The sequence below is a fragment of the Rhinolophus hipposideros genome (assembly GCF_964194185.1).
Source record: "Rhinolophus hipposideros genome assembly, chromosome: 2".
In the NCBI taxonomy this organism is placed as follows: Eukaryota; Metazoa; Chordata; class Mammalia; order Chiroptera; family Rhinolophidae; genus Rhinolophus; species Rhinolophus hipposideros.
The window spans coordinates 51,096,095-51,119,627 of NC_138048.1; the positions used below are offsets into that span (position 1 = coordinate 51,096,095).

A 23,533-nucleotide genomic window follows, 5' to 3' on the forward strand; every position below is an offset into this window, starting at 1 on the left:
CACTTTGTAAGTTATATAAATGTCTAAACACTATGCTTTACATCTGAAACTAATAGAATATTGAACATCAACTGTAATTGAAAAATAAAAAAATAAAAAAAAATTGAATAAGAAATCAAAGACAAAAAAGAATCCTCATAAATCCTAATAACATGAAAAAATATTTATAACCATAATTAGGTTAAAAAAAGAGAATAATGACTTTTGGTTTCAAGATGTAAAACTAGGCAGATATCTTTCTGGAAATAAATACATTTTTTAAGTTATAGAACAATTTTATATGTAAAAACATATTATCTTTAATTACTTTCATTTTTTAAGAGAGATAAAAAAACATATGTAGTAAATTAAGCAGGAAGGCAAGTGTAAAAGATGTGTGTGTGAGAGAGAGAAAGAAAAAGAGATAGAGAGAGAGAGAGAGAGAGAGAGAGAGAGAGAGAGAGAGAGAGAGAGAGAGAGGATGGAGAAAGCCAGGATGGGGAAAAGAGAAAATCAGCCCTAGGAGGCAAGAAAAATAATCTCTATGTACCAAGTTTGGGTGATAGACTTTTAAATGGAACTACATTAAGGGATCATTTGGTTACATATGAATCAACAAAGAAGGAAGCAAATATTTAAAAATAAAAGCTTATAAGCTTACTTGGGTAAAATAAGATCCCAGACAGAGACCTGCAGAAAGAAAGGATCAGAGAGAAAAGGAATTGGGGGTAAAGGGAGAAAAGATGTGGAGAGCATGCATGCACAAAACAAAGAATGCATGAAGGGAAAAGCTAAATCTAAACAAACAAAACTGCACAGAGGTAAGAAAAGTATAAATATACCAAGGCTAGAAAAGCAAAAGGGCTAAGTCCGTCAGAATCATTCTGGAGGGACTGAGTGATGAAGGAGAACAACCAATCATGTGGAGCCATGGGGAAGGAACATTAATCTTGTCCTCTAGACTATGTGTTCTGGGAGTATTTGATAATGCCTCATGTATCATCCTATATCCTACTTTAAAATGCCCAAAAGAGACCAAAATTCCTGAATTGAGGGGGTACGAATGTGGATGCCTTCATGTGTGTAATTTTCGATTGTATACTTTCTTACTCATGCTGTTTCTCCTCTCGTATGTCTCATTTTCAATGACTTAGCAAGATAGTGAAGGCCATCACCACCAATATCATCATCATCATCATCGGGATAACACAATAGTGACAATAATAGTCATCACATGCCAGACACAGTACTAGTTGTTTTACATATATTATCTCAATCCTTTCTGAAAAAAATTGAGTTAGAATCCTTAGGCCAAATGTCAAAATTAATTCCTGCTATACTAAAGAATAAAATATAACAATTAAAATAACCAGAATAAAATATAGGCGAATAATTATACTGGAAATAACATAAATGTCCATCAATAGGGGAGTGGCTAAATTATGCCGTTCCTATCATGAAGACTCATGAAATCATTATAAACTATGAAGTAAATTGAAGGTGACTGACCTGGAAAGATGACCGTGCTGCACCTGTAAGCAATAAATATAAGATACCAAAAATACGTGAAGTGTGATGCCATTTTTAATATTGTATACCTAATGCTATATTTACATATAAAGTACAGTCTGAAAGGATATGTACCAAACTTAGACCCTCTAGGTTACCTCTCTAGAAGTATGGAAAGGAGGCATCAGAGGAAGTGGCAACACTTTTACTTCTTTAATAGCGTTAGAACTATAAATTATTTCTATTATTTGTGTTCAGTATTTTCCAAAGAAAAAAAATTAAACAATCTTTTAAAATGAAAAAATATATCATAGGGGTAAGGAAAGTCTTCTAAGTATAATACCAAGGACAAAAACCATAGAAGAAATTATTCAAAAATTTAAAACTTCTATCTAACAAATGAAAAACTTGTAAAAAGTATTTGCAATATAGAAGATTATGGTGGATACTGTGAGTTAGCTCACTCAATCTCCATTCCTCTATCTTTCTGTTTTCAGAGTATATAAAACTTAAAGCTACATTTCTGACATTCCCTTGCAGCTAGGATTCTGGATGTAAATTAGGTTCTGCCAATCAGATACACTCACACAATATTTAGAAGGCAGATATGACACAGAGCCCATCTTTCTGCTTCTGTTGCTATTAGCAACCAAGATTATAGAGACCCAAGAGTTCGGAGGCAGCTGTAGCCATATCTAGAATTGCAGTATCCAATCAACTTTGCAGATGTTGAGAGGCAGCTGTGGGCTTAGGAAAGCTACACCACAGAGAAGTAAAACCGAAGGAAAGAGAGCAAAAAGGAAATGAGCATTAGGGACAATAGACATTGTTGAAAACACCATAAAGGCCACAGTGGGCAGAAATGAAAAAGACAATGAAATAAAGAATTTAAGGATTACAGGAGAAGTAATTGAAGACAATCATATACATAATTGGCATTCCTAAAGAGGAAAACTGAAAACAGTAAATAAGGATAAAATTTTAACAAGTTATTTGAAATAAAGAAAGACGAATCTATGGACTGAAAAGGCACCCTGTCTTCTAGGAAAAACGGCCCCAGAACAGTCATCACCAAAAACATCTCTTTGCAGAAGCTTAAACCTCAATACTCTTCAGGTTTTAGATCCCATTCAGGGCAGACAATGACTTCCTTTCCAGAGTTGGGAACTCAGCTTCCAGCCAGCAAACCTGACAAATGTGCTCCTGCTTCCCTCCCGGTCCTATCTTACAATGGATGGGTGGTCCATTCCCACGCTCTGATCCCAGCTTCTATCTTCTCTGAATCTGACTTTACTGGGCATCGCAATCTCTTCTAAATCTTCAGCTTTGTTTTCTCCACCATTTCTCATCAGCATGCTATATATTTCACCCCATCAATTTCAAGTCTATGCTCTAATGTGTGCTTGTTTAATAGTCCCCCTCCTTCACCAGCCCCAGGACAAGGACCATGTCTGTTAGTTCCTTGTGTTCCCATGGCCCAATACAACGCCTGACAGAGTGTTAAATACACATTGAATATAGTAAATACCCAACAAATAAATACCTAACAAATACTTTTCAGTGTTAAATCACTAGATTCAGTATCTCCACTGTGCTAAGGGTCAGAAGGCACCCTCCATGTGCTTAAACCTGGGAGGCAGAAACAAAAGGCATCACCTCCCGTCCAGTAGTGTGTTGTCTGGTCATACATGCACACTCTTGTACCTCTGGCTCTCTGTTTCTCTCATCTTCAAAGACTTTGACTAATTTCTTAGTATCAAATTCCTAAGCTTTCATTCTCCCCTCTACTTAGACTCACCTTCACTCTGTTTCTGCCTCTGGACTGTAATAATTTCTGCATCTATGCTTTTGGCTTGTTTTTGGCCTCTGATGGCCACACCCAGGCCGGTGCCTGCCCACCCTGGAGCTGACCCACTGTGGTTTCTCAGCTCAACACATTCCCATCTGCATTTCCAGCACCACGCCTCCTGGGCCATGAAGCATGGACTGCCACACCAGGCTCTGTCATTCCCAACCTGGAACTTGAAGGGTGGTACGCAAACTATAAAACAGCAAAAGCAGACAGTAGAGGGAGGGGAGTTTCTGGTTTCTGCCAAATTATTATATCAATTATTGAGGGCGGCTGGCTCCTTGCTCCAAGTCAATCGTTGAGAAATAATGGTGGGATAAGCCTCTTCACTACCACTCCTAGGCAGTAATACCGATATATATCATTCCTATATATACTTATTTATTTGAGAAAATATATTATTTATATATATATATAATTTGAGAAAAATGGGCAGTTTTGAACTGATGATGTGGCAGCAGGAGGAGTGACCACAGTCTGGGGTGGAGGGCAGCTGTGATGGCCGTGAGGACATTTTAGTGAAAAATGGAGAAAAACCCCCCATCTGTGAAGATCCGGCTGGTGCAGAGGATCTGGAGCAAAATCCCAGGTGGCAGCGCCACTGACTCACCTCAGTCAGCCTAAGGACTGACTCTCCTCAGATCTTGCACTTCGTTTTTCTCTCCATTCTGATGATACTCATCCCTAAGGGTGACTGAACACCTCTATGGTACTTACTGGCTCCCTCTTTACTCCTCTGTCAGACCTATTGTAAGAAATGCAGATTTTACATACCCATTTTATTTCCTTAGCAACAAACACAAAACTTAACAACTAGCCAAATCAGTTTAAAACAGTGGCAAAACCTGTTTATTCAACCTCAATTAAGATTCAAGTCTCAGGGGCCCGGGCTGGCAAGCTGTGCTGAGGCATGTACCATTTATTCTATTCTTTGTGGCTGCCTCACTTACATTTTCATATCCTCAGCCAAATACATCAAAACCTTCACTGTATACCCTCATGGACAGACACCCGTGTGTGAGCACATGTGAAATCTCTTCCAACCAAACTGTAGCCCTTTTGAAATATCATTAGGAGACCCAATGGGGCAGGGGAGGAGGTGTTCAAATATTGTGGTTTGAATATTTTTAAATGAGACAATGTCAGAAGTTTGTTGAGTCACTGTTTCTGTTGAAATCGAAAAATCAACTGTTAGTGGCACTGAGTGTTCAAGTGACATTTAATCTAAAATATAATGTCTGTAGGCAGAAAAAAATGTCTATACATATAAAATGAGAATGGCATCTGTCATCAACTAGAATATCAGATCACATATGGCCAACTGTCTCCAAATATGTCCAATTTATTTTAAACATTAAAGAATGAACATTTGGTAGAACACTAACAAAGCTGATTTAAAGAAAACCCCTCCTTTTCAGCCAATCTACTGGAGAGGTTGTGGACAGACTAGTTTATGTTAGGGAGACCACTGCGCTGTACGCCTGAAGCTGAATAATAATGTCAACTATAATTTTATATATACATATATGTGTGTGTATAGTCACAGGGTGTGGAGCACAGCATAGGGAAGCGTTAATGGAACTGTAACAGCTACATACGATGTCAGAGGGGCAGTAGATTGGGGGAGGGGGATTATCACTTTGTGAAGGGTGTAAATGTCTATTACATTGCTTTGCACACCTGAAACTTAAAAAAAAAAAAAAAAAAAAAGAAATGCTAACGCAAAAAAAGAGCCTAGTTTATGTAATAATACCTATTAAGTAAGCTATGTTCTATGAACAAACCAAAAGGTAAACAGGTAACATATGAGATGTAGACAGGTTTATCTTCAGTACACCGTGCAAATAATACTGGACTTATTCAACTACTTGAAGTAATGCATTGTATATAATAGTTTTAGCTACTTATATGAAATATTTAAAGCTTAAAAAAATCTAAATGTCATCATTAAAATTTTCCACAAAGATTTCAACTTAGCAACCAGGTCACACAGGCTATATTCAGTCAATTTCCCATAGTGCTTGGTTCCCGCAGGGCGGAATGGCTCAAAGTGCACCTGGTGAAGGCATGGCCCAGGAACACGCTCTCAAACTACTTTCAGGTTATGAGGAAGGATCCCGCTCCACAATCACAGCCACAATGTACTTGCCACCCCTGTACCCAATGTAGTACTTGAATGTGCCAGGGTCGTCATGCAATGAGACGCCTGGCCCATAACACAGAACAAAAGGGACTGGAATAATCTTCAGCCAGAGGTGGCTGCCGGGAATTGTTTCAGTCTACTCTCTTGTCTGCTTAGCTATTGGAGGAGGTTTTCTCCCTATAGCTTTACAGAAGACCTGTCCCTAGTCTTTAAGGAGGACAGTTTTACTGCAGTTAAAATAAAAATGAATTATGTTCCATAATAAACACCTCATCTTCTCCAAATCGAGTGCATGGCTATATTTGTGTTCCTTGTTCAGGTTTTTAAAAACTGATGGTGTTAAGCAAAGACAAAGATTAGTCTCCATTTTTTATTCAAGTTGTGTGTTTTCTAAGGGATATATATGTAATATACATAAAGTTCAATAGCATAAAGATTAGTTCTTAAATCTTCTACTTTATTTATTAAAAATGTAAACATAAAATAATGTACTACTCCCTCCCCAACCCTGACTAAATGTATTTAAAAAAAAAAAAAAAGTAAAAGGTCATCCCTTCAGGTTAAGTTCTTTCTTCAGAATGAGAAGTCCAGATTTTGTTAAAAGATGGTTCTCCTCCTGGGCTGCGAGGACATCGCACAGATGATTGGTGTCCATTAGGAAACAGGTTTGTGGAGCTGTGACTGAAGTCCACTTCCTGCCAGGACTGCTCCGATGCCCTCAGAGACGGGTTCTTCTCTTTCCATTCAGTGTCCAAGAGCATGGATAGTGCTGAGGCATCGAGCACAAGACACGGATGAACAGGACGTGCAAGCTGGCATACTCGAAGAGGTGACTCAGAGCCAGCAGTGACCTCGGAATATGGGTATTAGTCAGGGTAGTAGGGCTGGAAAGAGTCTGAGAAAGCATCCATTCATTTTACAGATGGTCTCAGTCAGTGAGTCTTCTAATATTGGAGAATATTGATAAAATGTTATAGAATACTCTGGTGTACTTATTCATGTATCTTCCTAGAACTATTTAAACTTCAGTAATTGGTGTTTCATCTTCAACTATTAATAAATTCTAAGCCAACATAATAGGCTGAAACTAATTTAAAGCATAATTTATAACACTTTTAGAATGTATATTTTGTCTTAACAAAAATAAGCATCCTTAAGAAATAAGTAAGGGAAAAGGGTTTTATTCAGGAGCATATTAGAGTGATCTACATTTAGATTTCCTAACTGCTTGCCAGTTTCTTCAAAGCTGTCAGCTCAAGTCTACTGACATGGCTTTTGCTTCCTTCCTTTAAATTCTGTTCTTAGAAACCTGAGAGACAAATTCACTTCATACAATTGGGACCTTAATACTATCAAAATGAACCTAAGTCTGAACTGAAAACTGAGGTAGTCAGTTTTTATAAGCACTTGACCCTTTTTGAGTTAGAAAGGGACTCCTGTCTACTATCCCCAAATCAAGCTACTCCCCTGTTCTCCTTCCCTACCCCATCTCACTTCCACTGTAGCAATAGTCTGCTCAATCGCTTTCTCCGTGAACTGGTTCTACCAACATGAAGGAGGATACCTAACACAAAATACAGACATTTAGGCCATTTCAAATTCTTCTGTGCAAAGCGGAATTCTAGCCCACTGATTCTGCATTGAAATCAAAGATTTTAAAAGTCTTGTTTTTATAATGTTGTCATAAACTAAGTGACTAAAACATGCTTCTTAAAATTTCTTACACGTTCAGTGGCCTTCTACGTCTTCATTGAGTAAACTACGCAGAATCAATGATAAGTAAGCAACCACTTTCAAGACTTGTTGAAGAGGAAGGATGACACAAGAGCATTTAGTTACCCTCAGAAACTCATGATTTCTTAACATCATATTTTATCAAGTTTCATATTTGTGCAGAGAAAACATTGGGCTACCAGATTCCAAGCTTAATAAATATATATAGAAAAAATGTCATCTATAATATTTTCTCCAGAAAGTCATTAGTGCAAATATAATTATATCAATAAAAAATAAAGCAAAATATATTTCAAGTATAAAAAGCACCATGCTCAGAAACAATACTACCTAAATGGCATTACTGCACAACAGTCAAAATATAACCAAACCTATCATTGTAAATCTTAAATACATTATTAATCCATAGTATTTTTGGTGAAATTCTTTATACATCTTTGCAGGATGATTCATAATCACAATAGGTATGTAAGTTTAGGTTTTTATAATTTTCTTTAAAAATATACTCTATGCTTTTCTCTGACCTTGCACAATTTAAAGTATACATGAAAGAGGCAAAAAACCAAGCATTGGCCTGATATCTTTACTATTATCTTCTCTTTAGCTGTAGGAGGATATGCTAGAGATAAGCTTTTCATAATGACAAATACCTTCAATTCAAAACTGCATATTTAAATACATATTTAAAATTTATGCATTAAAAAAAAGTGACTTTCCTTTATGCTGGGGTTGCTCTCTGGCCCCAGTGCTAAACAGTCAGCTGGAATTATTCCTTGGTAATTATGCTGCTTGCTCACTGAGAACAATTCCTCAAATAGCGTGCTCAATAACTATTTGCTGAATTAAAGGGCCACCAATGAATGAATGAATGAAAACTTCTCCGAGGGCTGTGTTTGTAATGCCACAGGACTTTACAAGCTTTAGAGAAAAAAACTGGGCATCTCTCATCATTAAAGAATTTAATTAGTAAAGTGAGGTTGGTAAGCTCTGGTACCAGAGCAGAATCGCTTCTGTGGACCAGAATCTATGTGGTAACACGAGAAAAGTCAAAAGCAGGAGGTAAGAGGACTTCACCTCCTTTTAAAGCAAAGGCAATCTTCCAACTTCTGTGGACTGAGCCCCATGTTGTGCACAAAGCAGACCCCACTGGAAGGCCCTAGACCACACCTACACTTTGCTATTAGTAAGTAATTCAGACCACCTTGTTTTGACTTATATTTTTCTTCTTATATATAAAATAATTTTCAGATAGAAGTTCTTCTGAAACAATTTTTAAGCCTACATGAAAATAACTGCATATGTGTCTATACAAGAATTTCATCTTTACTATTCAAAGAGGAGTAGTTCTGTTTTTACTAGACTACAGTTGTCATAACTATTATCTGAAAAACATACAATTATGTTTTATTCTGTTTTCATTACTTCAATTTTTTTACAGGGCAGAGTATTGTTCTCTCTCTGCTTCCACAGTTTTTCAAGTCATTATTAAACTAATGGAGAATACAATTGGAAACTGAGTTCTGGAGATCAATGAGTAACAGAAACAGCTAGAAGAGGGCCACCAACACATAATGATTCAGAAGCAAACTACAACACAGCTAGTTTTGAAAAAGGCAAGCATGGTTAAATCATAAGATTTAGCAAAACATAATTTAAAAAAAGACTTTTTAGAAAATGAGAACAATAATTTAAGTGTAACAGGTACAGTCATTAAATTCAAAATATGTATAATAGTGATATAGAAATCTGAATTCAATTGTTTTCTGTAAGTCGAAGGACAGTTTATCCTTCTGGGGACGGGATCCACACTTAAAATCTTGCAATAATTAACTGTTCTTTAAATTATTGCAGCATTGATGAACTTTTCCATTGTTTTAGGTGAATGAAAATGCTGAGGTATGTAATCTGAAAATTTCACCAATTATCCCATCTTCAAAAGAAAACTTCAGGAAGATTATGTATTCTGAAAAATAGAGAGAGTTGGTGACTTGGACTTTCTTCTCCTTCTCTAAGCTCTGAGGCTGTTGGTTGCTGATGAAGAGTGACTGCTGTGAAGCTCTGCTTCAAGGTTGAATAGTAGTTAACACTTCCAAGCCACAGTCAAGAATGCCACTTCTGCCATCTGCACAGGCTGGCACTCACCCAGATTTTGTGCTTTGTTCAGAAGAACATGACACAAAGGAATGTCTTGAGAATTCTTTTTTCCATCCTTAGTGCCACATACACAGAAGAAATCCAGCCAGCACAGGAAACAGATTGCCCAGCAGAAGCCAGAGGGTGACCACCAGGCTAGAGGAACGGGAACAGAGATCTAGGGTTGAAAACAAAAAAATTGACTTCCTATAAACATTCTTGGAATAAAGCATACCAAACAAATATTGACAGATGATTATTACAATGTAAACAAGGACCACCTTGGAGAGAAGAATCAAGAATGACTCCTGAAATCCAGATATGCAAAGTCTTTTTTATTTTACATTTATGGAAAAAGAACAAAATATTTATGCCAAAAGAAAAGAAGATGTACTCACCATATCAAGGTTAAAAAACTACCCAAGAAGAGAAAGAAGTATCTTTGGGTAGCATCCTAGCAAATTGAAAGATGCTACACAGGAAAGTAAATTAATATTTTGCAAGGGAAGTAGGACTCTTTTCTGTTCTTCCTGTCCCTTCCTCTAGGGTGACCACCTAATTTATCACCCCAAATCAGGACATTTTGAGACAAGTGTCAACATAAATTTCTTTTAAAAACTTTTTTTTCAAAATGAAATTTTATTTTCTGATATTTATTCTATGTGAGTCTTCTTTTGAATTTATTTTTCTTCAATTTATTGGGGTGACATGGTTTAGTAAAATTAGATAGGTTTCAAGTGTACAATTCTGTAATACATCTATAAGTTGCATTGTGTGTTCACCACCAAGTCGTTTCTCCTTCTGTCACCATATATTGGGCCCCCCTTTACCTCTTCCACCATCTCTCTCCCCCCCCTTACCCTCTGATAACCGCTAACTATTTGTCTGTGTCTATGAGTTTTTGGTTGTCTTGTTCCTTTGTTACTTTCAGTTTTATGTCCCACATATGAGTGAAGCCATATGGTTCTCGACTTTTTCTGTCTGACTTATTTTGTGTTCCATCATAATATTAAGATCCATTCTTATTGTCACAAATGGCAATATTGAAATAAATTTCTAGTCCCAAGATAGAGCACTCCTGTTCATGGTGCCACAATCAGCAAAGTGAAATTTAGAAACCTTCTGTGTGCTTGACCTAATAATACACAGTATATGCAGTCAGCCAACCACCAAGCCAACTCTGGGCTCTATCCTTATTTCCTTGTTCCTTGATCTTTCTAAATAAGGTGATATACAACCCCAGACAATCAACTAAGCCAAGAGCTTCTTCCTTGTCTCCTGCTTGTAGCCCTTTTTCCTTATTTTTATAGTTCTCTGGACTCTTGAGAGTAGAGACGGCCCACTTCATGACGTGTGAAATAAAATTTGCTTAGCTCAAATACCACATTTTGCTATGGATAATGTGCACTTTTTTGCCCAAATTTGTGAGGGAAAAATAAGGATTATACGTGGGTAGTACTAATTCCGTATCTATATAAATGTTTTTAATTCTTTTATTTATACTTATGAGTTAAAAGTGTAACTCCAGAAATCAATAATGATATCTGTACACAAATTAATACCCTGGAATACGATAATCGGTTTTGTTGAACTTATGACGAACTTGAAACAATGAAGAGTTCTTGGCCTTCTATGATGCGTAAATATCATAAATTTGTTACCGGTACATAAAATTTCCTGTACCTTGTATCTGTTCTTGTGTTTTGTAATTATTTGTTACATAAAATTTCTTGTAACATAATATATTTAAAAATAAATGCTAAAATTCCGTTATAATGCAAAAAACAAGTACCCAAAAGTAAACAAATAAAAATTTGAGTTAAAAATTGAAACGAAAGTTTCCCCTGAAAGTTTAGGCCAAAAACCACAGGTGCACATTATACGTGGCAAAATACAGTAAATTGTTCTCTTTATTTTAACACAAGGGAATGATATTAAAAATTATACCAGGTAAACCAGGACATATGGTCCCCGATCTCTAGACAGATATATCCATCTGTCCACCCCACCCCAGGCTTGATCAGGAAACACCAAAGAGATTCTATGGGTTTGGGGTATTAGAAGGATATTTTAATTTAGCCATGAGTTGTTCTCACCGCTAAAACTATTTCCCCAAACAATTCTCAGAATGAAAAATGTTTTTATAGTAGCGAAGAGACCAGGTCAACCTGAACACTATCTTAGGATGAGATGTCCTTTCTAATATTTTGATCAATAAAGAATTAACCAAGCTTCAAGTATGACTTGCTTAAAAGGTAAGAAAAATAGGGTTGGTCTTCAGCGATAGAATGAATAGAACGAGAATGTCAAGGTACCGCAGCCAGACTAAGCACTACACAGTGGGGTGCACGTATTTTAAACAATCATTTCACTGCATGTAATTCAGGCAAACCGTGGGGAAACCTCTATTCTTTCCCAATGGAATCAGCTGGAAAATGTTAAATCTTAGGAAAAGCCCACTTATCCAAGAACAGACGTTCTCAAAGTGTGGTCTTTGGGTCAATAATGTCAGCATCATCTGGAAACTTGTTTAAAATAGAAATTCTCAGGCCAGCCCGGTGGCTCAGGAGGTTAGAGTTCCGTGCTCCTAACTCCAAACGCTGCCGGTTCGATTCCCACATGGGCCAGTGGGCTCTCAACCACAAAGTTGCCAGTTCAACTCCTGCCAGGGATGGTGGGCTGTGCCCCCTGCAACTAGAAACGGCAACTGGACCTGGAGCTGAGCTGCGCCTCCACAACTAAGACTGAAAGGACAACAACTTGAAGCTGAAAGGCACCCTCCATGGCTGGGATTGAAAGGACAACAACTTGACTTGGGAAAAAAGGCCTGGAAGTACACACTATTCCCCAATAAAGTCCTGTTCCCCTTCCCCAATTAAAAAAAAAAAAAGTCTCAGGCTCTAACTCAGATCTTCTGAACCAGAACCTCCGGGGTGAGGCCCAGCACCCTGTGCTTTCACATGTTCTGATGTAGGCTGCACTGTCCAACTAGGGCAGCCACTAATATACGAAGTACTAAAATTTAAATAAAATAAAATAAAATATTTAGTTGCTCAGTCACACTAACCACATTTCACATGTTCAACAGTCACAAGTAGCTAATGACTATTAGATTGGATAATGATGATTACAGAACATTTCCATCACCCCAGGAAGTTCTATTGGTAAGTTCTGGCCTAGAGCATCAGGTAGAGAGGTCTTGGCTGGAATAAGGAATGGAACCTGGAGTCTAACAGCACAGGCGTATCCCTTTATCTCCTGATTCTCAGTTTGGTCCAAAGGAAATAGGAGAACTAGCTGTTGTTTATCTACTTTTGGCACTAATATTTAATACGTTATTAATGGCAGCTCTGGAACATCTGTTGTCCTTCAAAAACTCTGCACTTTCTGTGATAATACTCTTTAAAAAGAAAAGATTCAAAGACAGCATTTCAACATAAATTGGAGACAATCGGATTTGGGTTTTGATCTGAACTTCCCTATTTAAAGCATCCAATCTTATTTTTGCAGATTTGGTGGATTATAAAAACTATTAAAAGAAACAAACTATTTACCTAAAAGAAATAGCATATGTAAAGTCGGCCATAGTTCCTGGCATATAGTTTAGTAAGAGTTTAGTGTGTACTCTATTCACATAGATTAACAAACATGGAAAGACATTCAGAATGTCAAGTGATATTTATAACGTTTAAAAAGTAATGCCTAGGGCTGGACCCGGTAGCTCAGGCGGTTAGAGCTCCATGCTCCTAACTCCGAAGGCTGCTGGTTCGATTCCCACATGGGCCAGTGGGCTCTCAACCACAAGGTTGCCAGTTCAACTCCTCAAGTCCCGCAAGGGATGGTGGGCTCCACCCCCTGCAACTGGGATTGAACACGGCACCTTGAGCTGAGCTGCCTACCGGATGGCTCAGTTGGTTGGGGCGCGTCCTCTCAACCACAAGGTTGCTGGTTCAACTGAAACTAGCAACGGCAACTGGACCTGGAGCTGACCCACAACTGAGACTGAAAGGACAACAACTTGACTTGGAAAAAAAGGCCTAGAAGTACACACTGTTCCCCAATAAAGTCCTGTTCCTCTTCCCCAATAAAATCTTAAAAAAAAAAAAAAAAAAAGTAATGCCTAAAAAAAAAAGTGATGCCTACAAGACATCTAATCTTGTAATATTTTATACATTTTTCGAATTTGTAATGATTTACAGATTACAATTTTTTTTTTGAGCATGCTTCCTCATAGAACAGGTTAACGGATAGAAATCACATTATAGCACCACAATATCAGAAGGGTGACTGATAAAGAAGGAGCCGGAGAAATAGAAGTAGAGTCTAAGGCACAGGATGGTAGAGGGGAAAGGGTGGGTTGTTTGCAGTCTCTACTGTATTTCCACAGATTCACTTGTCTTTGTCATGTTCCAAGGACAGGGTCTAATCATTTGACAGTCTCTTGCCCTGGTCTGGCTTTCCTCACAATCACACACCTTCTTTTACTGTACTTCTATGATTTTTACACATGTACTAGCTGGGGTAACTCTCTTTATGTCAACTCTAACTGCTAATGGATTAATCCTTGCCCATTTTTTGGACAATGAGATGTTGATTGTTTCTTACAATTAACTCAAGATTAGTTTTGAGGATGGGAACTCCATCAGAACCAACTACTTGTGGACTAGCAGCCCTCTAATTCGAGCCAAAGTAATTTAACAACAAAATTAAGTTACCCTACCAACTTCACATGAAAAAGTTAGCTAAGAGTAGTTAATACTACATATACTATATCCCACACCAAAGGACCTAAGATCTTGTATCATTTCAAACAATTCATTGTGTCATTAGTATTATAAGTGCAGAGAATTCAGCTGACTCACTGGAGTACTGTGCAGAACAGAGTTGACACAGCAGGCCTGAGGCTGCCATCCTTCAAATGTCCTGCTTGCAAGGATGGCCTTTAGCTGGTGTCTGGAAACCGGTATCCTCCAGACTTCGCCCCACTGCCTCCTTTCCCTTTGCTGATTCTGCTTTGCGTCTTTTCGCTTTAACAAATCTTAGCCGTAAGTACAACTAGAGGCTGAGTCCTGGGAGTCCTAGAGAATCACCAAACCTAAGGGTAGTCTTGGGCATCCCCAACACAAGTACTAATAACCCAAACTCACCTCTACTATAGTTCATGTCTAGATAAAGCCCCAGGATTTGAAAAAGAAAGGAAATCAAACCTTAGCCCCATTTTCAAAGTGAATGTAGCCCCCATTTTCAACCAGACCATGGAACAAGCGAAGGGCTACACAGTTCCATTTTAAAAATACCTCCAGCTGAGAAAATAAAACATTGCATAAGATCTTTTTATTCACACTCAACAACAGGGATAACTTCTGAGAAATGCATTGTTAGGCAATTTCATCATTGTGTGAACATCAGAGCGTGCACTGACACAAACCCAGACGGTACAGCCCACTACACACCGAGGCTACGTCAGAGAGCCTATTGCTCCTGGGCTACAAGCCTGCACAGCGTGCTACTATACTGAACACTACCGCCAGTCGTAACACAACAGTATATGTCTATCTAAACATAGCAAAACACAAAAGGTACAGTAAAAAATACAGTGTAAGAGAAAAAGAATGGTACACCTCTATAGGGCACTTACTATGCATGGAGCTGGCAGGACTGGAAGAAGCTCTGGGAGAATGAGTGGGGAGTGGATGTGAAGGCCAAGGACATTACTGAACAAGACTGCAGACTTTGCAAACACTGTCCCTTAAGCCCTCCCCCCGCTTCCTTCTGACGGGGATGGAAATAGAACATCAAAGCTGTCAGTGCTGTGGACTGGACTGACTGGAAACATCACGGAGAAACTGGCTGGGTGAGGTGTACATCACCATAACAGTGACTGTCACGAGGGGGTGAAAGGTGGCTGAGGATCAGTAGGAATAAGAAACCAGGATGGAGACATAAAGGAACACATGGGACTGTCCTAGCAATGTGGTTTTGACAATTGCATGTTGGAGCAGTGGTCAGATTAAGTGTGAATAAAAAGATAACTTTTTGATATTTAGTTTAAAAAAGGTATTTAACATGGAGGATTTAGAACTGAGGACTCCCTATTTGACGCTGGAAATTCGTTTTTGGTTCCACTGACCCTATCTGGCACAAAAAGGGCTCTCTCTGGCACTGAACTGATAGAAGAAATAAAATGTATCTAGGGTTCACATTACAACCTGAAAATCTTTCTAACGTACAGGGACAGGCTGGTTCCACACTACCACAGAAAGCTTCTACTACAGTGGCAGTGCCACTTAAGACTTGTTAAGGTAGTGCCTGTGAACCTGTGTCCTTGTACAGGATCTTAGGTCCTCAACAAAGAATTCACAGTAATACACTCCCAAGACCATCAGGCTAGATCTGGGAGGGCTGTAGCGCCCTCTGAATATGTGGCCTTGAGGGGACAGGCTCCTCTGTGCTGAAACAGGTCAGTGGCTGACTGACAGATGTAATCTGTACCCTCAAAACTGAGGGTCCGGGAGTGCGAGGGAGTCTATTGCCAAGCCTCATAGATAATGCTCCCATCAGAAAAAAAACATTCAGTGGTGGGAAGGAGATTTTCCCATAAAACTGCAATTAGAAGAGAAGATGCTCAACCTGTTTTAGAGTTTCCTTGAAGGGAATTTTTAATATCTTACAAGAAAAGTCCCTCTCTACTCCAGCCAGAGACTACTCACCTAGCGGCAGAGCTCGGGTCAAGTTAGTAGCTGGAGGATCTGTTTCTGGAGGACAGAGCTCACAGAAGTCCCAACATGATGGGCAGAGCAGGTTCCCATCGTGAATCCAGCCGTTCATCTGAATGCTGACGGGGAGGGCCTGCCCGGCCCGGCTACACAAATATGAGGTGTCCTGGACCCAAACCTTCAGTCCGTGTGGAGAACAAGAAACCTTCCAATAGAGGAAAAAAGACGCAGCTCAGTAAGATTCTAGGACACAGACCTTTTTCATCTGCAGGAAAATAGGTTAGAATTTACTAAAAATGTTGGCTATAAAACACAATTTGGGATGGGGACATATCTTTAATCTCATAGAAAGAGGGTTAAGTTACTCATATTCAGGTTCTGAAAGAATTTCACTGAGTGGTAGTGGTTTTAAAACTTTGAGTCTAACAGCTTTTTAAAAATCTGATGAAAGCTATGGACACTTTTCCTGAAAAATACAAGGACTCATAGCTCAACACAAAGGAGTAACTAATGAAATCACTTTTTTAAAAAACTTTTATTTGTTTATGTGTGTTTTTCCAGGACCCATCAGCTCTAAGACAAGTAGTTGTTTCAATGTAGCAGCAGAGGGCGCAGCTCACAGTGGCCCACGTGGGGATCGAACGGGCAGCAACCTTGCTGCTAAGAACACCGCGCTCTAACCAACTGAGCTAACCAGCCACCCCTAACAAAATCACTTTTGAAAAGTGAACACATTTAAGCTAACTTTTGAAAAATTTGAAATGACTGTTTCTTCTTTCAAGTTTTTTTAAAATTAAATTTATTGGGGTGACATTGGTTAATAAAATTATACAGGTTTCAAGTGTACAATTCTATAATACATCATCTATATATTGCATTGTGTGTTTACCACTCACAGTCAATTTCTTTCCGTTACCATACATTTGACCCCCTTTATCCTCTTCTACCTCCCCTCTCTCCCCTTACCCTCTGGTAACCACTAAACTGTTGTCTGTCTATGAGTTTTTGTTTGTCTTGTTTGTTTGTTGCTTTCAGTTTTATATCCCACATGAGTGAAATCTCATGGTTCTCAACTTTTTCTGACTTATTTCACTTAGCATGATAATCTCAAGATCTATCCATGTTGTCGCACATGGCACTATTTAATCTTATGCCAGAGTAGTATTCCATTGTATATATGTACCATAGCTTCTTTATCCAATTGTCTATTGAGGGGCACTTAGGTTGCTTCCATATCTCAGCTAAATAGCGCTTCCATGAACATGGTGTGCATATATCTTTATGGATAAATATTTTCAGATTTTTTGGGTAGATATCCAGAAGAGGGATTGCTAGGTCATATGGTAATTCTATTCTTAATTGTTTGAGGAACTTCCATACTGTTTTCCATAGTGGCTGTACCAATTTACATTCCCACCAGCAGTATATGAGGGTTCCATTTTCTCCACAACCTCTCCGACACTTGTTATTACTTGTCTTGTTGATAACAGCCATTCTAACAGGTGTCAGGTGGTTTTGATTTGCATTTCCCTTGTGAAGTTAGTGAAGTTGAGCATCTTTTCATATATCTGTTTGCTGTTTGTATGTCTTCTTGGGACAAGTGTCTGTTCAGGTCCCCTGCCTAGCTTTTAGTTGGATTGTTTTTTTTATTATTGAGTTGTATGAATTCTTTATATATTTTGGATATTAACCCCATACCAGAAGTGTTGTTTGCGGGGTGGCCAGTTAGCTCAATTGGTTAGAGCGTGGTGCTAACAACACCAAGGCTGCTGGTTTGATCCCTGCATGGGCCACTGTGACCTGCACCCTCCTTAAAAAAAGACAAACAAAAAAACCAAAGTGTTGTTTGCAAATTTCTTCTCCCAGTCAGTTGGTTGCCTTTTCGTTTTGCTGATATTTTCTTTTGCTGTGCAAAGCTTTTTAATTTGATATACTCCCATTCATTTATTTTTGATTTTACTTCCCTTGCATTTGAGGTCAAATGCATAAAATCCTCTCTAAGACCAAGGTCCGTAAATTTAGTACCTATGTTTTCTTCTATGCAATTGATTGTTTCAGGTCTTACAATTAAATCTTTCATCCATTTTGAGTTAATTTGGGTGAATAGTGACAGCAGTCTAGTTTCATTCTTTTGCACGTGGCTCTCGCAAAGTTGTTTTCTAAAAAGATTTCATGTTAATTTCAATTATGTGACTTCACTTTAAATATTTCTAAAACTTCTCCTGGAATTATCTTTAAAGCAAGTACATGCTTCTGAAAATGTTTGATGGTAGCAAATTTTTACTTTACAAGTAGGTATAATTTTTGAAAATGTCCCAAAGTTGCCCAGAACTAAGTCTGGTAAAGGTAGTTGAATAAGCTGGTTAACTCTAGGTTAACATAGGTGTGACGTAAAGTACTAAAATTGATTTTCTTAGATGGTTATTAAACCATTGCTAAAGGCAATTTCAAAAGAAGAGTTACAAAAGTATATTTCAGCAATGGAGTCATTTTTTAATTAACTCTATCATCAATTAAGTTTAAATATAATACTCTTAGAATTTAAGTTATATAAGCTTTCGAGAAAACAAACAACAAAGTGTAACCTCTTCCATAGCCTGTCATCCAATGACCCATACCTGATACCGTGTTTCCCCAAAAATAAGACCTAGCCGGACCATGAGCTCCAATGCACCTTTTAGAGCAAAAATTAATACCCAGTCTTATTTTACTATAAGACGCGCTCTATAATATAATATAATATAATATAATACCCGGTCTTATATTAATTTTTGCTTCAAAAGACACATTGGAGCTGATGGTCTGGCTAAGTCTTATTTTCGGGGAAACACAGTAAGCATCACTATAGCTTTAGTGCAATATAATCACCTTTTAAGTGAGAACTGAGTACCATGCTTTGTGCTGAAAAGAATATCAGAGAAACACACAAAAGCGTCTGTCCTCTATCAGCTTTATTTGAGAAGAAAAGGAACGGGATATAAATTTTTTCCCCAGAAAATTAACAGTGTCAGACTGTTTTATAATTAAGAGTCAATAAACAGTAGAAACAAGAGCAATTAAGATTAGAAAGTTTCATGGAAGAAAAAGCACTTATATCCTAAAGATATTCACAGGATTTGGATCAGTGAGGGAGAGATGTTGTGACGTGGCAGGTTGTACCAGAGTACAAGTGGGTGAGGAGGGTAACTACACAGGGGTAGGAGAAGGTGGAAGGGATGTCAACAGATCAAACACGTAAGCATACTAAGGATGACGAGCACGAATTTCTCACTGTCGGAGAAAGGAGTTACAAATATGGAAAGGGAAAGAACTAAAATGAACCATTTGGTGTTGGACTGGAATCAAAGATATTAGTGCAAACTCATGGTTTTATGAATGTATATATAAATTACACAGTGCATATATTTCCTAGCTTTGTCTACCAAGAGGGCCTGGGGAGCAGCTATATCCCAATAGCAATGAACAGTACATCTAGCCCAGTTCTTAAGTCTCTAAATACCACATTCCACTAAAAGAAACTAGAGCTCCTTGGAGAAATGGCTGGTTCCTGGCTGGGGCAAAGAAAGTAAAAATGGGCCTAAAACATCTTGTGCTAGAAAGCAAGGAAACAGTCAAAGAAAGATGGGGGCAGGCCAAAGGTCACAGAAGGGGGTTCCCTCTGGCCAAAGCTGGGGCAACTTGAATATCAATAATAATGACAGTAATGGTAATACCCATTGAATAAAATGAAACCCATGAGTCAATACTGATATAAATACACAAATTGATGAAATGGATAAGAAATACGTTGACACAGCACCTGCCCCCAAAATATTTATTAATTACAAAATTAATTAAAACAGAAAAACAGTAACTTGTCAGTGGAGAAATCTGAGAGATACCAACATCAGCAGTAATGTGACAAATAAAAAGAGTGTATCACCAGAACACGAGCCTCACTTCTGTGATATTACTGCCCCAAATAAATTACCTGAATTGAATAAAACAGACAAACCCAAATTGAGACACATCCTAGAAAAGAACTGGCTTGTAATCTTTAAAAGTATCAAGGCAATGAAAGTCAAGAGAAGACTGAGGAACTGTTCCAGAGTGACGGAGAACAACTACGCAACCTGTAACACTGGTCCAGATCCTACTGCTACAAGGACATTATTGAGACAATTGGCAAAACTTGAATGAGGTGAGAATTAGATATCTCAATGTCAATTTCCTGATTTTTGGGGGGGTGGAGTATTGTGGTTCCGTAGGAAGATATCCTTGTTTATAACAAATACACATTAAAGTACATGGGAGTGAAGGGGAAGCATGTCAGCAATTACACTTAAATGACTCAGGAAAAAATATTTTTGTACCATTCTTGCAACTTCTCTGTCAAAATAAGTAAAACAAATAACAGAAACAAAACAGCTAATCCTTATGTTAATTGTTTGGAAATCACACACACTTTCCCACATAAATGGTGGTTAGTATTAAATTAGCAAAATTAATAACACTAGGTACAGGGAAGCCAAGCAGTACATTCAATCTTTGTATATGGTATTACAAATTTGCATAACCCCATCTTCCAATTATAGTTGTCACTGCTCTAGTTTTAGGCCCTTAACCTAATATTCTCACTTATGGGAATTTATTTCAAAAAATAAATTTTAAAAAAGGTAAAATATATCAGTATACTTCTAATAGCATTTTTACATAGTAAAAAGTGAAAATTAACTCAATATATAACAAGAAAGTGACTTCCCAAACTATGATACTTTAAAATGATGTAATGTTCTACAGCCATAAAGAATATTATTATTATTGTTGGAAAAACTTGGAAAGTGTGTTTTGCTCTGAATAAAAAGTACTAAGTGGGCGTGGCTCAGGTGGTTGGAGAGCTGTGCTCCCAAAGCTGCTGAGGTGGCTGGTTTGATTCCCGGATGGGCCAGCGAGCTGCGCCCTCTACAGCTAAGACTGTGAACAACGGCTCTCCCTGGAGCTGGGCTGCTGCTGGCTGCTGTGTGCTGCCCTGGGCTGCTTGCTGTGTGCTGTGTGCTGCCGGTGGCCAGCGTGAGCGGCTGGCAGCTGACAAGAGCTGCCGTGAGCTGCTATGAGCGACCCACGACTGACTGCCTCAGCCGGGGGAGCGCAAGGCTCATAATACCAGCATGGGCCAGGGAGCTGTGTCCTACACAACTAGACTGAGAAACGACGGCTTGAACCAGAGTGGGCAAGGGAGGCGAAAGAAGGGGGGGGAAATACTAAGTGAAGGCAGTGAAACAAAATTATGTTATGTGGTTATACTAGGCCCAAACTATGCATTTAATTAACACATAAATCTTTAATCGATAGGTCAAAACTGTATTTAATCAACACATAAATCTTTAATCGAATTTATCAGAAAATGGTTGATGGATTACAGCTATCAGATTATAGCTGGAAAGTGTTTATTTTTAATTGCCTTTCATAAGGTTTCAAAGATAATTTTATATGAATTGTATGATGTGTGAACTATATCTCAATGAAGCTGTTACCAAAAAAGTTAATTTTATAAGTAACTTTAAAAACAACATATTAAGCTAAGTGAAATAAGTCAGACTGAGAAAAACAAATACCATATGATCTCACTTATATGTGGAATCTAAAGAACAAAATAAATGAACAAACAAAACAGAAACAGAACCATAAATACAGAAAACCAACTGATGGTTACTAGATGGGAGGAGGTTGAGGGACTGGGTGAAAACGGTGAAGGATTAAGAAATACAAATTGGCAGTTACAAAATAATCATGGGGATGTAAAGTACAGCATACGGAATATAGTCAATGATATGGTAATAACTATGCATAGTGCCAGGTGAGTATTAGACTTACCAGGGGTATCACTTTATAAGTTATATAAATGTCTAACCACTACACTGTACACCTAAAACTAATATAAAATAATATTGAATGTCAACTATAATTAAAAAAAAATAGTCACAGCGATATAAAGTACAGCATGGGGAATATAGTCAATAATGTAATAACTATGTACAGTGTCAGATTAGCCTTATTGGGGTTAATACTTTGTGAGGTATATAAATGTCTAATCACTATGTTTTGTACACCTGAAACTAATAAAATTAAATAAATAAAAAAATAATAGCTAAATTCCCAGCTACAGAAGTCCATTTAGCTCTTGCAGCTGAAATGGCACAACAAATTCGTATTTTTCAGTTTTCAGGATCTCACTCCTCCCTGACAACCACTGGTATGGTATGAATATTCATTAAGTTGGATGCTCCTACATTATAAAATACCTGTATCTTAATAAGTTCTTAATGAGGTGATGCAGTCATTTAATATCAGCCATGCAAATAAGATAATTAAGAAAATAGTAATTTGCCCCCTTTGGGTTTCTAATTTCAAAGGAAAAAATCTATTATAAATCAGTAGTTGATTTATTAATTCTTAAATCCATGTTTTCCTCAGGTCTTATAAAACAAAAAGATAAATTTTTTTCATTACAAAGTAATATCTGTTCAAGAGCAAAATTACATATTTTCCATTATTTCCTTAGGCTATATGCCCAGAAGTAAAATTATTATAAAACTTGCTGATATGTAGCAATTATATATTTTTAAACAAATGGAGACAGGCAATTTCTCTTAAAAAAAAAGACAATATTTTCACAAACATCCAAACTAATATTTATGTCAATAAACAAGAAAAGTTAATTAATCAGTAAATTAACTATAGAAAGATAAAATGTATTTTAATATATAAAAACCAAATAATGAGATAAAATTATGTTACTATTTGGTATAATTATTAACAATCATTTAGTTTACCTGGTAACATCCACTCCCCCAGTCTGGGTAACTCAGCTTCCTTTCACACTTTTCCATGACAAATGCTGATTTCTGAATTAGACAAACTGAATGAGGTCCGTACTTTTCAGCACCATAGTTTTTAAAAAGGTCTGAAGCAAACCAGAAATGTTTTCTTAAAAATTGACTTTCAAAGAACAAGAAATTGAAGCATTCCATTTTTATTATTAAAAGTTGCATTAAAAATCTAACATGTTTAATGGAAATTTTCAATTAAAAAAATCAAGAGAAAGAGGTCTCCAAACTCAAACTGGATTCACAATAAAGAAATTAATGGGAGAAAATTATTATATCAGAAACAACAGCTAAAACTGGGTCTAAAACATTTAAGTTAGATATATAAAGGAAATGGCACTAAGAATTACCTTGACTGGTGGCCTAAATAGGAGTCACCTCCCAAGTAACCAAAGATAGGATGAGACCAATGATTTAGGTAATGAAAGCTTTTTGGGGGTGCTGCAACTTTGCAAAACATTCTTGTATTTTCAACTGATGTCATTTCCTGGAAGTTCATACTGATCTAGTTACAGACTAAGCACAAAACCCCAGAGGTATGGGGTGGGCTCAATGACCTCTAAATAGCTAATGGACAAAGGGATGAAGCTCGTTAGCAATAATT

At 37.6% G+C, this 23,533-nt stretch overlaps 1 protein-coding gene across 2 annotated transcripts in view; it reads right to left on the minus strand.

Moving 5' to 3' along the window:
• Positions 1-5,838: 5,838 nt before the first annotated feature.
• Positions 5,839-23,533, minus strand: part of LMLN (leishmanolysin like peptidase) — a 70,876-nt gene continuing 53,181 nt past the window's right edge. The window contains exons 15-17 of one of the 2 annotated variants that reach the window (XM_081068853.1): positions 22,876-23,006; positions 16,058-16,268; positions 5,839-9,525 (exon numbers count right to left, since the gene is read on the minus strand). In XM_081068853.1, coding sequence (XP_080924979.1) covers positions 9,425-9,525; positions 16,058-16,268; positions 22,876-23,006 — 443 coding nt within the window. In that variant the 3' untranslated portion in view covers positions 5,839-9,424. The remainder of the gene's footprint in view (positions 9,526-16,057; positions 16,269-22,875; positions 23,007-23,533) is intronic. The other variant, XR_013994650.1, reaches the window with a different exon arrangement.